General features: G+C 38.5%; 1 protein-coding gene across 1 annotated transcript in view; it reads left to right on the top strand.

The window, feature by feature from the left end:
• Positions 1–15,972, top strand: part of LOC124594906 (intraflagellar transport protein 140 homolog) — a 263,104-nt gene that overhangs the window by 206,803 nt on the left and 40,329 nt on the right. Inside the window, exon 21 of the mRNA XM_047133380.1 lies at positions 11,726–11,944. Coding sequence (XP_046989336.1) covers positions 11,726–11,944 — 219 coding nt within the window. The remainder of the gene's footprint in view (positions 1–11,725; positions 11,945–15,972) is intronic.

Raw genomic sequence — 15,972 nt, 5'->3', positions numbered from 1 at the left:
GGGAAAAATATATATATATAAGTGCATCACCTGTAAAAAGTCAGAGGTTACTATTAATATTGTCTCCAAGGCCATTAATAAACAACTTGAACAGCAGGGGTCCCAACACATTTCCCTGGGGAGTTACTTCTACATCTGACAGTTACTCTCCATCCAATATAATATCCTACGTCCTCCCTACCACAAAGTCCTCAATCCAGTCACAATTTCACTTGATACCCCATATGATCATATTTTTGACAATTAGCTTAGGTGTGGTGTAGGTGTGGTACTGAGTCAAATGCTCTTCAAGAACCAAGAAATACTATGTCTCCCTGACTGCCTTGATCCAAAGCTTTCAGTATGTCATGCAAGAAAAGTGCAAGTTGGGTTTCACAGTATTTCAGATTCCATTCTGATGAGCATTGAAGAGGTCATTCTGTTCAAGATACCTCATTACATTTGAGCTCAGAATATGTTCTAAGATTGTATAACAAATTGATGTCAAGGATATTGGATGATAGTTTTGTGGATCACTTCTTCTATCCTTCTTGTAACTCAGCTGCAGATTCAGTATAGAATCTGACAGAGATCTAGTTGGACCCTGGAGATTTGTTTAAAATTGAACAAAGCTGATTCTGAACACCACTGACAATAATACTTATTTCATTCACTTTTTCAGTGGTAAGGGTATTAAATTGGGGCAATTTTCGTGGGTTTTCCTTTGTAAAGGAACATTTGAAAGTGGAGTTCAGCTTTTGCTTTGCTACCATCCGTTTCAGTTCCTGTCTCATTTGCTAGAGATTGGACACTAACATTGGTGCCACTGACAACTTCTACATACAATGAGAACTTCTTTGGGTTTTGTGAAATATCATTGGACAATATTCTGCTATGGTACTCATTGAAGGCATCACATATTATTGTCTTGACAGCCAAATGCATTTAATTCAGTGTCTCTCTATCTACAGCCCTACACTTTGTTTTACACCTGTTATGCAATAACCTCTGTTTCTTTATAGTGTCTTTACAGTGACTGTATACCATGGAGGTTCCCTCCCATATGAACTGTTCTACTGGGTACATATCTATCCACTGAATGGTCAACTATTCATTTAAACTTGAGTCATAGTTCATGCTCCTGCCCTGTGCTGGATCTTTCAATTTCCTCATTGAGATATGAAACTACTGATTTTTTATCTAGTTTACTGAACATATATATATCTTTCTGCTTGTATTAGTTTTTGTTTGGTAATCATTGTTGCCACAACTGCATCCTTGTCACTGATACCAGTTTCTATGTGGACATTCTCAAACAAGTCAGGTCTGTTTGTTGCCATTAGATCCAGTATACACTGAAACCCCACTTTTACATTTTTCAAGGGACTTCAGAAAAATGGCATAAAATGTGGGAAATAATGTTGTAAGCTGTAAAAGTTACGTATAGGATACCCTCATGCATTTTCACACTTTATTTAAAGTATATGTACATAATAGGCATCAAAATACTTGTCACATACTTGTTTATTATCTAATAAAGGTTTATTACCCAAAAAAATCACTGATGTAACTTAAACTGATAACTGTCTAGGGAGTAGAAATGACTGACTCAATTTCATACATCGTAGTCGATGTTTCTGGAAAGCATGCAGCTGTCATTCATTATTTAAACAATAAAACACTGCACCAGTTACATAGTTTCTCATGCTAAGCACCATGAGTTTTAAGAATTTTTTCTCATTGTCAAGTGCTAATATTACAAAAGTATTTTGTGTGGTGTTTGCATATGTTTTATGTGGTCAAAATGAGATTTTCACTCTGCAGCAGAGTGTGCGCTGATATGAAACTTCCTGGCAGATTAAAACTGTGTGCCCCACTGAGACTCGAACTCGGGACCTTTGCCTTTCGCGGGCAAGTGCTCTACCATCTGAGCTACCGAAGCACGACTCACGCCCGGTCCTCACAGCTTTACTTCTGCCAGTATCTCGTCTCCTACCTTCCAAACTTTACAGAAGCTCTCCTGTGAACCTTGCAGAACTAGCACTCCTGAAAGAAAGGATACTGCGGAGACATCGCTTAGCCACAGCCTGGGGGATGTTTCCAGAATGAGATTTTCACTCTGCAGCGGAGTGTGCGCTGGTATGAAACTTCCTGGCAGATTAAAACTGTGTGCCCGACCGAGACTCGAACTCGGGACCTTTGCCTTTTGCGGGCAAGTGCTCTACCATATTTTTTATTTTATGTGTTGTTTGCATATGTGTTGTTCTGTCTTTCCTGCACTGCAGTCATCTTTTTGAGTTTATCAGGTACTGTGGAAACCACACAGACACAAACTGTAACTCACATTGTTTGTTTTTATAACTCTCACAAAAAATACATACATAAATACTGCACTTGACAATGAGAATAAATTGTCAAAACACGATTTGCTCAGCATGAAAAAATATGTAATTGGCACCCTTTAAACCAAAAAAATTTGAGCAGTGCAAAGTGAGTGATCAGTGAAGATGTCAACTAGCCAAACAAGTGGCCTAATTATGAAACATGCTAAATACAAAGGTGTCGACGAGCACAAAAATCATGAAACTGTAAATACGCAATAGAGACAGTTTGAAAATGGTTGTGATCGGTCATGATATCTGTATTCGAATGAAACTACAAATGAACCTAGTTTCTCCCATCAGGCACTGTGCCGAGTGGAACTTGACAGTGATAGGAAATAGGTCATGTATTGTTCCAATTTTTATACGCTTACCACTTCGGATCTGCTGAGTAGAGTGCCCTGGTGTCAAGAAACTTAACCTCATAATGTTTGTAAACATTACTTGACGGCCAAAATCATGCCAGCATCAGTTTACGTCAGTTTGTTTTTTCTCCACCAACATTTTCTCATAAAGCATAATTTGCAGGGAAATTGTTAATATGTTGATGCAAAATAGGGTGCGAATTAACTTTGTAGACATAATAAATTTGACGGGAGCAACAAAAAATGTCTAAATGGTAGGAAAACATTAATTCCTGTAATGTAAAAGTGTGGTTATACTGTATTTCTATCATGAGTGAGGTTCCTAACTGTGTGTTTGAGGTAGTTTTCAGAGAAAGCATTTAGTAATGTTTCACAGGATGTCTTATCATGCGCACCATTAACAAGACTGTAATTTCCCCAATTAACTTTTGGATGATTAAAACCTTCACTGGTGTTACAGTGCGATTGGGGAACTTATGTACAAGTGAAGTGAGGTATTCTCTTAAGTTTTCAGTCACACCAGGAGATGAGTCTGGTGAGTGACAGAAGGATCCATTTATCAGTTTATACCCCCTACCGCAAGACTGAGTCCTGCACAAACAATCTCACATGTGGCTTCAATTTCTATCTCAGTGGATATGAGTTTCTTGACTACTGCGACAAATACACCACCTCCATTTCCCACTTGCCTATCCTTTCAATATACACTTAAATTTTCCCCAAAAATCTCACTACTATATACTCCAGGTTTCAATTAGCTTTCTGTACCTAGTATTATGTGAACTTCACTGCTTTTCATGAGTGCTTCAAACTCTGGCACTTTGTTGTGAATGCTTCAGTAGTGTACCATTAGGATTGTAATACTCTCACCTGTGAGAGGCGTTTCTTTCTATGTTACATTGATATTCCTGGGTTCCCCACCGCTATTGTTATCTGGATTGGATGGAGAGTCACCTAACCTAAAAACCCTGCTACCTGATTAGCAGCCCTTGATGTGTAGAGCACAGCTGACCCAGTTCTCAACACTATGGCGCATGTCCAGGAAGTCACAGCCTAGCTTATCACAGAACCTTCAAAGTCTCTGGTTCAGTCATTCCACTTGTCTCAGAGCCAAAGGGCCATGATCACTTCTTGGGACAATGCTGCAATTTGTGAGCTTCATTGAAGCTCCACAAGGCTGGTCCTCTCAACTTTCTCTGCCAGTCGCTGCAATGAACCAAGTACGACCTCGGAGCTGAAATGATGGGCATCATTTTTTCCAACATGCACCACAAACTGCAGTTGGTTGCACCCTGTTCCCTTGATGTCTGCTAGATTGGCATCTTCAACATGTTGAATGAGGTTCCCATGTGTACGCATTGAGTGCACCTGGTGCCCTTTCCTGTCCCTTGCTGCCATTTCCATAAGGGGTACATCATCCGCTGTATATTTGAAATGCTGACAATTAATAGACCCCTAAGCTTTTGCATTTGACTCTTCTTGACACTGGACAATAACAGGTGGAGTGACTCTCACTAATTCGAACTTGTTGGTTAGGGGTATCAGTACAACACCCTGAGTCCTTGCTGGTCCCCATCCACCCTGTACATGACACCTAGATCTACCACTGACAAGCCACTCCCAGTCAAGTGGACGAGTAATGGCAGATCCTGTACTTTTTGCAGTGAAGACAGAATCCACAGGAGAGGGTAGTACCTTAGGCACCCCTGGCACCAGTATCACAGGTACACAACTCTCGGGAGCTCTTCCAAAACACTGATTCGCAACAGCTGCGAATTGTTTGACGGTAGTCAAGGTGATTTCCAGCTGCTTACAAACGTCAACCAAGTAATCCCATGTTCTAGAACAGCAGTCACAGTGGGGCTGCATTTCGGCTGGTGCAATGTATTACAAGGCAGTGAACAAGTTATCTTTCAATCTGTTGAGCTAAAAAGTTGCTAATTCCCAATAAGAATTGAAGCAAATACACAAAATGAGATTTCTGTTAAGGCAACACAAAAGTCTGTGGTAAAAATTACTAGTTTCCTAAAAGATTTTGAGGTTAATTATAGTTGTTAGCAAATATAAAAACAGCATTAATTTATGATAAATGCAAATGACATATATGGGCTGCAACTTTTTAAGGGAGAACTGTATGTGACACAATATGTTAGTTAGACTATCTGCTACAGCAACTAAATCACAAACGCAGATTTACTACAAATTGTTTGTAGATTATGCAAAGAACAATGGTAGATTCTAAAAATTCTCAAAAATGCTCATTTATTTGCATTGATATACAATGAAATTCAAGGGTGATGTATTCTTTGGCAAAACTGGTAACAACAAACGCTGATTTGCTAAGAAATAAGTTATATATCTTACCAGTAACTTATAAAAATATAGTTCCTCAGAAATGAACTATTTTACACGTAATTGAACAATAAAAAATTAAATAACAGTTGTTTTGAATGAGGATAGGCCTACTTTTCTCAAAAATTTTAAAAGAACACAATTTTAAGCCTATAATTGGTGATAATAGTACAAGTTTATCACAGCACTCGCAAATGTTAGAAATTTCACAATATATCACAGTACAAGCAGGTATTGATACAATCAATGACAGACTAAGGTTCACATAATGGAAAATTCTGAAGTTGGCTTTTGTATACAAATAAATATGCGTATTGCACGTATTTTTCACTTCGTTGTGTCTGTGCCCATTTCCACACTGGGGTGCCAAAGAATAACACTGCAACACGAGTTTACCTTGATCAGAATCACTAAAATGTGCAGCACCAACAAACTTGCTCTGTACACTGTATTAACAATAAACATTCACTACATTCCCTTAAATTTTTTGTGCTACACCAACTAAATATAAAGCTTCTGCCTCCGCAGTACCATTTACATTCTATGATGCCTTAATATTTAGTTCATTACATTGGTTCTATTTTAACGAAAATTTACCTGCATCTGTAATGACAGAGGTTAGTTTCATGACTGTTTTACAGTCTGATAATATGACCTGTATTATAGTATAAGGCAAGACTCTATTCATGCAAGAGGGCTATCATTAATGCCATAACATTTTAGTTTGGTAATTATAATTTGGATATCCTTAAATAACTCCGTCTTCAGGCCACAAGTGGCCTACTGGGACCATCTGACAGCCGTGGCATCCTCAGTAGAGGATGCGGATAGGAGGGGCGTGGGGTCAGCACACCACCCTCCCAGTCGTTACGATGGTATTCTTGACCAAAGCTGCTACTATTCAGTCGAGTAGCTCCTCAATTGGCATCACGAGGCTGAGTGCACCCCAAAAAATGGCAACAGTGCATGGCGGCCTGGATGGTCACCCATCCACATGCTGACCACGCCCAACAGTGCTTAACTTCGGTGATCTCACAGGAACCGGTATATCCACTGTGGCAAGGCCATTCCCCAGAATTTGGTGATCTACAAAATGAAAATAAAATGGCAACTATTCAGCCAAAACTGGAGGAGGATAGCAGAGGCTTTAAGAAACTTCTGCATAGTGTTATCAGAAGTAAAAAGAAACCCATAAAGACACTTGAAGATGAAAATGGAAATCTGGTTAAAAAAGAAAGCCACATCAGATAAGTCTTGATGGACCATTTTGACCATGTACTGAATGGATCAGTTGTAACATTTAATCAGATATTCAGACCTACAGCGAGGAGCCTCCAATCACCTGTACAGAAACAATGACAGCTGTAAAATGTATGCCGAAGGAAATTGCCTGTGTGCAGATGAAGTGAATGTGGACATGAAGAAGGCAGGTGCACAGAACACTGTCCCAACACAAAAATTTGCTTGTAGACAGGAGCAAGAGTGTTATAATTCAGTTGTGTAAAAAAGGCAGTAGATGGAAGGTTACTAGTTACAGATTAATAACCCTGCCGTTGCATGGGTTGAAAATTTTAGAGAAGATCATATAAAGAAGATTGAGAACAGTCCTAGAACCAAAGCTGGAATAGGAGCAGTATGACTTCAGAAGTAGAAATATGCCTTGGATCTAATTTTCATTATTCCCATGCTGATGGAAAAATACCAGAACAGAAACGAAAATCTGTTAATCGAGCTGCTTGGGGGAACAAGTGCCAAAATAAAAGTTTGGAGTTCAGAAGATTAAAGTTTGCAGTTGATCCACAAATCTGAATAATTTTATTCTAACGTCCATTTGGTTCTCAATGGCTTTTAATATTTATATTCTTCAACACAGGCTTAAAACGAGCAAAAAACAGACTATAAAATGTGAAATATACAAAAATAAACACTACTGTTATGTAGATAACATTATATTACCCAAATCACATACACTAACAACAAAATATAGTGATAGATAATCATATGAAAACATTTACACAGAGTTACTGGAAGGCTTAAATGCATAGCTCATTATTTGAAAGTATTTAATCATTCATCACTGATGTGTCCGCAGTCCAAACATGTTGTTTTTACTGACAAGAAAAATCCATGATGAACGGGAGGTATGTAATGTAAGAGGGAGAGGACATTGACAGCTTCCTTCTTTTCAACGATTCTGGGTACATCATATTTTAATCAAAGAGCAAGAAATGGGCTTTCCTTCCTATGTTTCTTACTTACTTCTTGCGAGATAACGTGACAGAATGCCTCGCTGATTAATAAAGATGGGTATTCAGAAGCCACCTTACACCTGCATAGATTCCTTATGTTGACAGCCAGACCATCAACAGTCTTCTTTCTGAAGACAAATGCTTCTTTCAAGTGTCTTATTTGAAAGAAATTCTACCTTTTCATGCTACAGACAGCAAATGGATTCTTCTTGGCTGAATTTCTGGCTGATATTAGACCGCTCTTCTGGACAGTTCACAGTTTGAATTTAGTGGCATGTATAATTTTCAACTGTCTCAAAATCTCTGTCAAATGTCCTCATCATTTGACCACTAACGGGCAAGTAGTGCTCCATGACTGGAAATCATCCAGATGATATTATACACTGCTGGAATAGACCCAGTTTCCAGTTCTTATTTTGGTCACAGCATTTGTTAGAAATTGCAATGAGAGTCTTTTAATTTACATCGATTTTGATTATTGCTATTTTCATCATTATCATTGATGTTGCTGTTGTTATTATTATTATTATTATTATTATTATTATTATGTATATGAATATAAATGAAGACGAAACTTCCGAGCAGATTAAAACTGTGTGCCGGACCGAGACTCACATTTGGGGCCTTTGCCTTTCACAGGCTCTCTGTGCGGACGGGGCATGAGTCATGCTTGGGTAGCTCAGACGGTGGAACATTTGCCCGCGAAAGGCAAAGGTCCCAAGTTTGAGTCTTGGTCTGACACACAGTTTTCATCTTCCAGGAAGTTTCATATCAAGCACACTCCACTGCAGAGTGAAAATCTCATTCTATAAATGAAGATACATACATACACACACCATCAAGCTCTCAACAGCAAACATTCAGTAATAACATCGTATCATGCATTTCAGGAACATAACAGTATGTACATGCAATTACCATTATATTCATGAAACGTACTTAGTACAAAAAAATTGAAAATTTATATACTTCTCAGTCAACTTAGTTGTGAGGAATTTACTCAGGATCCTGGTCAGAGATATCAGAATCACTAAGAACATCTTCATTTTCTTGTAACTCGTCAAATGTGGCTATAATTTCAGAAGACGTAGTGCAGGCCATTTTACCTGTCACTTGCCGTATTGTTCCCATGGCAGACAGCCATTGCCATTTACCATGAAGCATTGCCCTGACATCTGTTGAGTGCAGTTAGAACTTTTTTCCTGGTGTATTATATCCTGTTGCTCATAGGTAGCACCAATTGCCCTATAACACAAGAAACATGTCTGTGGCACTTACAACGGTGTTCCCTGAGTCACTCAGTTGTGTTCCTAAATGTGAAAAAATTATATGGTAGTGTTGCAAGAGAGAAGGCCTGGGAGTGCCTAAGGGACAGGAGTGTAGCTGAAGGACCGGTAAGGAAAATCTCAGTGCTGTACTAAGAGTGTACAGCTGTATACAAGTTGAAGCGGGCGATCTTTATGGTTTCAGACAATGATAGGCAATGTACAGTCCCCACTGTTTTCATCATTGTTGTGGATGAAGAATATCAAGAAAAGATTTGGTGAACTTAATGTAGGGTGAAACAGGAGAGGAAGTTCAGACCAGACTTATTGTGTAGAAATCCTTACTGCAGGAATACAATCTCCACACCAGTGAGACCAAGAAAACAATAATGGTAGTCAACCGAGATGGGAATCCCACAAATATGAAACTGGGAGATCATCAGCTAGGGTGTGTGGATAGTTTTCTGTATCTTAGAAGTATAATTTCCAGGGATAATTTGATTAGAAAGGAGATAAAGAACAGAGTAGAAAATGGTTCTGAACAGCTACCTCACACTAATATTGACCTATAGTATTGAAGCATGCATTCTCACAAAGAGAGAGTCATCAAGACATGAGGCATCAAAAATGAAATTTCTTAGATCCATCACCCAGAAGACAAAATTGGATAAGTTAAAGAATGAGGAGTTGAGGAAGAAAGCTGAAACAAGAGATCTCTTTGAGACTGAATCATCACATCTAGACTACAGTGCTACAGGCATGTAATGAGGTTTGAGCCTACCAGAACAGCCTGAATAAATTTGGAAGAGAGGCAGAAGGAAAATTCCCTGTAGATAGACTTAGAACCCTTTGGATGTTTATGATCTAGGATGACCTCACTGCCAGAGGGTGGACAGTGAGCGATGTTCCCCATGACAGATTATACTTGAATAGAAGGAAGTGGAAGAGGCTTATTAATAATATCCAGGGAACTGGAACTACGAGGTGCAGCTAGAAAAAAACCGGACTGATGCTGGAAAAAACATTTATTTACAATTTCATGTTATCTCCTTCAATGTACTCTCCTCCTCGGTCTCTACACCGCTCCATACGAATTTTCCACTGTTCATAGCAATGCTGCAGATCATTTTCGGTAAGTCCATACATTACTTCCATCGCTTTTTCTTTTACTGCTTCAACAGTCTCAAATCTAGTTCCTTTCAAAGCTGACTTGACTTTAGGGAAAAGAAAAAAGTCACAGGGGGCCAAATCAGGTGAGTAGGGTGGATGATCTAAGATGGGAATGTTGTGTTTTGCCAAAAACATCTTCACTGACAACGCACTGTGAGCTGGGGCATTGTCTTGGTGAAGGATCCATGACTTTTTTCTCCACAAATCGTTCCGTTTTCTCCGTACTCGCTCACGTAGGGTAGCCAGGACGCTAATGTAGTAATGCTGATTCACTGTTTGTCCCTCTGGTACCCAATCAATGTGCACAATCCCTTTGATGTCAAAAAAAACAATCATCATTGCCTTGAATTTCGATTTTGACATTCGTGCTTTTTTTTGTCGTGGAGAACCAGGAGTTTTCCAATGCATCGATTGGCGTTTAGTTTCGGGATCGTAAGTAAAAAACCACGATTTATCGCAAGTAATAACATTTTGTAAGAAGGTGGGATCACTTTCAATGTTTTCCAGGATGTCAGAACAAATCATTCTTCGGCGTTGTCTGTTCAATTGTGAGACACTTTGGAACCATTTTTGAACACACTTTGTTCACGTTGAAACTTTCATGAACAATCTGCCTAACACTTTCCTTGTCAACTCCTGTTAACTCAGACACTGCTCTGATTGTTAAACGGCGATCTTGTCGAACAAGTTTACTGATTTTTTCAATGTTTGCATCAGTTTTTGCTGACAATGGTTTGCCAGTGCGAGTGTCATCACTGGTGTCTTCGCGGCCATCTTTAAATCGTTTAAACCACTCAAACACTTGTGTTCGCGATAAGCAATCATCGCTGTACACTTGTTGTAACATTACAAACGTTTCACTTGCAGATTTTCCTAGTTTGAAACAAAATTTGATGTTAACATGCTGTTCTTTCTGTACACTCAACATTTTCCAACGCACAGACAAAACGTCAACTACTTAAAACAGACGCCACGGGCAGACTGAGTGCAGGAGGCAGATGAAATTCGAGCAGTAGGCGGAGCGAGAGTCACGTGACAGGCCACGCGACTTTCAGCCTTATTGCATTCGTTTTATTGTTTCACCAGTACTAGTCCGGTTTTTTTCTAGCCACACCTCGTATATAATGATGATGAGAAACTCAAATGCTTCAGCGAGATAAGAGAATAAATCAATATCCTAATTTTTACTTGTGTAGTTTTGTTGGGACTTCATTTGGGAGGTCTTGTAAGACTTTCCCTAGGGAGCATCCTTTGCGAAAGTCAGATTAACAAATTCTACTTGTAAAAATGAGTCAATATTCTATGACAGGCTACTGTCTTAAAAACATGTGAAAAGAGTGGAAGGTGTGAAACTTTGCTTATCTCTACCTTAATAAAAAAAAAAAAAAAGTGTTGGTACAGCGTAATTAAGTCTGTCAGGAAATACGTCCTGAGTAACTGATTGATTACAGAAAGAGTTTAATGGTAGTCCTATCAAGTCAGCACAAAATTTCAATACTCTGCTAGAAAAAGCATCAGAGTGAGCAAAATACTATTTTTTTGTGATCTGATGAATTTTGTGATCGCCTTAGGAGTTGTGTTTTGAACTAATGTATGTTGGTAATTTCTGCCTGAGTAAATGTAATGCATCTAAATTTGTAAAAATGACTGAAAGTGTTGCTGAACTTTCAGGCAATGCCCTCCATCAGACCTAACTAATAGGAAAACACACACACAACTGCAGTGTCTCAGCCAGCTACATTGTACTGAAGCTGCAGCTTAATTGCTAATTATAAAATCACTGTCATGTCAACAGTAAAGTATCTTGCTGTGTCATTCTGGTAAACTTATTTAGATGTTATTTCTAGAGTTGTATTTAATATGTAATGATTTTACCTTATCCCTCTACAAACATTTATTCTTAATGTTTTTTACAGGTGATTCTAAACAAATTTCTTTGATATCTTCTAATTTGTTAATTGTAGGTGAAAGCTATGAAAGCACTTCTGAAATCAGGTGATACTGAACGTATTATCTACTTTGCAACTACATCACGACAACGTGACATCTACGTAATGGCAGCTAATTACCTTCAGTCATTAGACTGGCAATCTGATCCAGAAATTCTAAAGAATATAGTTGCTTTTTACACTAAGGGTCATGCTTATGATCTGCTTGCAAATTTTTATGTCGCTTGTGCCCAGGTAAGTGTATTTTTTTTCTGTTAATTCCATTGATAATACAATATTGTAAATTTTAATTCTAAATACAGACATCAGAAATTCAGCTTTAGGCCTAGTCCCTGTAAAAAGAAATTTTAGTCTAAATGCTTGTGTGAAAATAAGGAAGAACAACACTGAGGAAGGTCAGACATTCTGCTGATACCTTGGTTATTAGAAATGGCTTATCCCAGTTTGAATCACATATGGTACACACTGGCACATTTAAAGCTCTGTGCATGTGTGGGCTCAGAGATAAAGTGCCCTATGTGTTGACACCCACAATCTTGCCACCACAAAATGTGCATCTTGTCCGTCCTTCAATAAAATATCATACAGATGCCCTGTACAATGTAATATTCTAGTCATGTACCTTAACAGATTCTTCAATTTGGTGTGGTGATCATCCAACACTGAGCAGCAATCACTAATCCAATTGATGGTCATTGTCTAAAGAGACTGCCAGTACTATGCTTGTCCATTCTCTTCTGGGGTATTGCTGCACAGTATGCGATCCTTACTGGATATGACTGACGAAGGACATCAAAAAAGTTCAGAGAAGAGCAGCTCATTTGTATTATCATGAAATCATGGAGAGAGTGTCATGGGTATGATAAGCAAGTTGGGTTGGCAATTACTAAAAGAAAGATGTTTCTTTCTGCAGGCAGAACTTCTTAATTTCAGTCATAGACTTTCTCCTTCAAATGCCAAAATCTTTTGTTTGCTCCCACCTATGTGGGGAGAAATTACCACCATTACAACAAAATTAGAGAAAGATTTTGGGGTTCCTTTTTTCCCCTCTGCTAATCGAGAGTGGAATGCTCAAGAAACAGTCTGAAAGGTTTGTAGGCACTTTCTGCCAAACTTCCACATCTACATGCTTAGTCCACAAACCACCCTATGGTTTGTGGTGTACCACTACCATTCATTTGATTTCCTAATCCACTCACAAATGGAGCAAGGGAAGAACAACTGCCTATACGCCTACACATGGACACTGATTTCTATTATTATGTTTGTGGGTCTTATGTGAATGTTCATTGGCCACAGTAGAATTGTTCTGCCATCAACTTCAATTGCCGGTTCTCTAAATTTCCTCAATAGTGTTAAAGGGAAAAAAAAGAAACATTGTCTATTCTCCAGGCATTCCCATTTGAGTTCTTAAAGCATTTCTGTAATACTCGTGTGTTGACCAGACCTATTGAAAACAAATCTAGCAGCCCACTTCTGAATTGCTTCAACATCTTCCTTTAATCCTACATAATTGGGATACTAAACACTAGAGCAGTACTCATAGGTCTCACTAGTGCCATATATGCAGTTTCCTTTACACGTGAACCATCATTTCCAAACATTCCCCCAATAAACTAAAATCGGCCATTTGCCTTCCCTTATACTGTCCTTATGTGCTTGTTTCATTTCATATCACTTTGCAGTGTTATGCATAGATATTTAATCGGCATGACTGTGTCAAGCAGCTCACTACTAGTGCTGTATTCAAATAATACAGGATTGTTTTTCCTACTCATCTGCATTAACTTACATTTTTCTACTATTAGAGCAAGCTAGCATTCATCACATCAACTAGAAATTTTGTCTAAGTCATCTTGTATCCTCCTACAGTCACTCAATGATGATGCCTCCCTGTAAACTACAGCATTACTAGCAAACACCTGCAGATTGCTGCTCACCCTGTTCGTCAGATCCTTTATGTCTATAGAGTCCTATCATAGTTCCCTGGGGCACTCCTAATAATATCCCTTATCTCTGATAAACACTTGCTGTTGAGAACAATGTGCTGGGTTAAAGTCTTCGAGCCACTCTTATCTAGGAACCTATTCCCTGTGCTCATACCATCATTAACTGTATGCAGTAGATCACCATGTCAAATGCTTTATGGAAATCTAAGAATATGGAATACAGCTGTTGCCCTTCATCCATTGATCACTGGAGTTCGTGCAAGGAAACGGAAACTGAGTTTTGCACTAGCAATGCTTTCTGAATCCATTCTGATTTGTGGACAGAAGCTATTCCGTCTCAAGAAAATTTATTATATTCAAACTGAGAATATTTTCAAAAATTCCACAGCAAACTGATGTTAAAGATATTGGTCTGTGATTTTGCTGGTCCATTCTTTACCTTTCTTAAGTACAGGAGTCACCTGCGCTTTTTTGCAGTTTCATGGGACTTTATGCTAAGAAAGAGATTTGTGACAAATGCAAACAAAAATATGGGGCCAATGGCATGGAGTACTCTCTGTAAAACTGAATTGGGATTCAATCCGGACTTGGCAATTTATTTGTTTTCAAATCTTTTAGTTGCTTCTCTGTGCCAGGGACCCCTATTACTGTGTCCTTCTCACAGTAGTCTGTGCAGTGGTCAAACAACTGTACATTTGTAGGATTCTCCTGCATGAATTATTTATGAAATGCAAAATTTAAAACTTCAGCTTTTCTTTCACTGTCTTCTATTGCCACACCATACTGGTCAATGAATGACTGATTAGAATCCTTCGATCCACTACGGATTTTACGTAGGACCAGAATTTTCTCAGGTTTTCAGCATTACTTTTTACTAAGGTACAGAGGTGGTAGTTTTTGTATGCTTTGCACATTGATCTTTTTACAGACACATGAATTTCTATTAACTTTTAGCTATAGTCATTCACATATTCCATTTTGAACCGCAATTGCAACAGTCTCTGCTTCCTCAGCATTTTCTGACTTCTGTTATTATTAAACCACGATGGGTCTTTTTCATCTTAAATTCACATACTTGGCACATACATCTCTAGAGTGCGGTTTACAATCCGTTTAAGCTTTGCTCATAGTTCTTCTGTGTCCATCATATTGGAACTAAATGACAGCCGTTTATTATCTAAGGAGGATATTAACAACTGATTATCTGCTCATTCTGGCAAAATTACTCTCCTAGCCTTCTTGATGGATTTATTAGTAACCATCATTGCTATGATATCGTGATCACTAATCCCTTTCTCTATTCTGACATCAGTGATGTCAGACCTGTTCATAGTTACAAGGTCTACAACATTTCCATTGTGCATGAGCTGCTCAAGACAGTTATTGGAAAATGTGTTCAAGAGCGCTGCACAAGACTGCCTGTCCATACCACCTACAGTGAATCCATAGCCATCCAATCTATAATAGGTAGGTCACAGTCACCTCCAACTAATATTGCATAATCTGGGTGTTTCTGTGCTACTGAGTATAGATTTTCTTTACATGTTTCCAAAACTGTGAAGGTGCAATCTGCGAGCCAATAAAAAAACTGATAATTAACTTGAGTTCACCTAGACATGTTACAGTCATCCAGTTAACTTTACAGTCAGACTCAGTTTTGAACTTGATGGAAATAATATTTTTGCCAAATGCAATGAACATTCCTCCTCCCATGGTATCTATCATGTCTTTTTGATATACATTCCATACCTCACTTATTATTTATGGCAGCTCCCAGTTCCAAGAATAATTTGAGTTTTCCTATTGTAAATTCAGGAACTTTGTTACAAATACTTCGATAATTTATTGTTACTTAAGTGTCAGTTGCAGAGTAATCATGTACATGTACAGTGTAAAAGGAATATCATATCGTCACTCATAATAGTACCAGATGGCAAATATAATTCTGTTCTATAATGTTCATGCTGTAATAAAAAGAGCCTGTCATTTTATTTGAGTGTTACGCTGAAGTTTGTGTATCAGCTGTAGCTCATATGACACAAAGTCCAACTGTCTCCATAAATGTTCTTCACTTTTGATATCGGCTTTCCATTCTCAGTTTTCATGTGCTCCATAGGAAGCTTTGAAACAGTTTGTGAAATGAAATGTATCTTCACACAGACATCACTTCCCAACATTACCTTAACCCTCAGTGACAGTTGGAGCCCCCTACACAAAATTCTTTATACTCCATTTGCACTACAGGGATAGTATCCAGATTTCTGAAAGAGTCTTTTGTGGCCATGACCCAGGGTTGCTACAGACTACCTATGA

This window comes from Schistocerca americana, chromosome 2, assembly GCF_021461395.2.
Source record: "Schistocerca americana isolate TAMUIC-IGC-003095 chromosome 2, iqSchAmer2.1, whole genome shotgun sequence".
NCBI classification, from domain to species: domain Eukaryota; kingdom Metazoa; phylum Arthropoda; class Insecta; order Orthoptera; family Acrididae; genus Schistocerca; species Schistocerca americana.
Note: the sequence above shows the minus strand (reverse complement) of the source record. Positions and strands in the feature narration are given on the sequence as shown.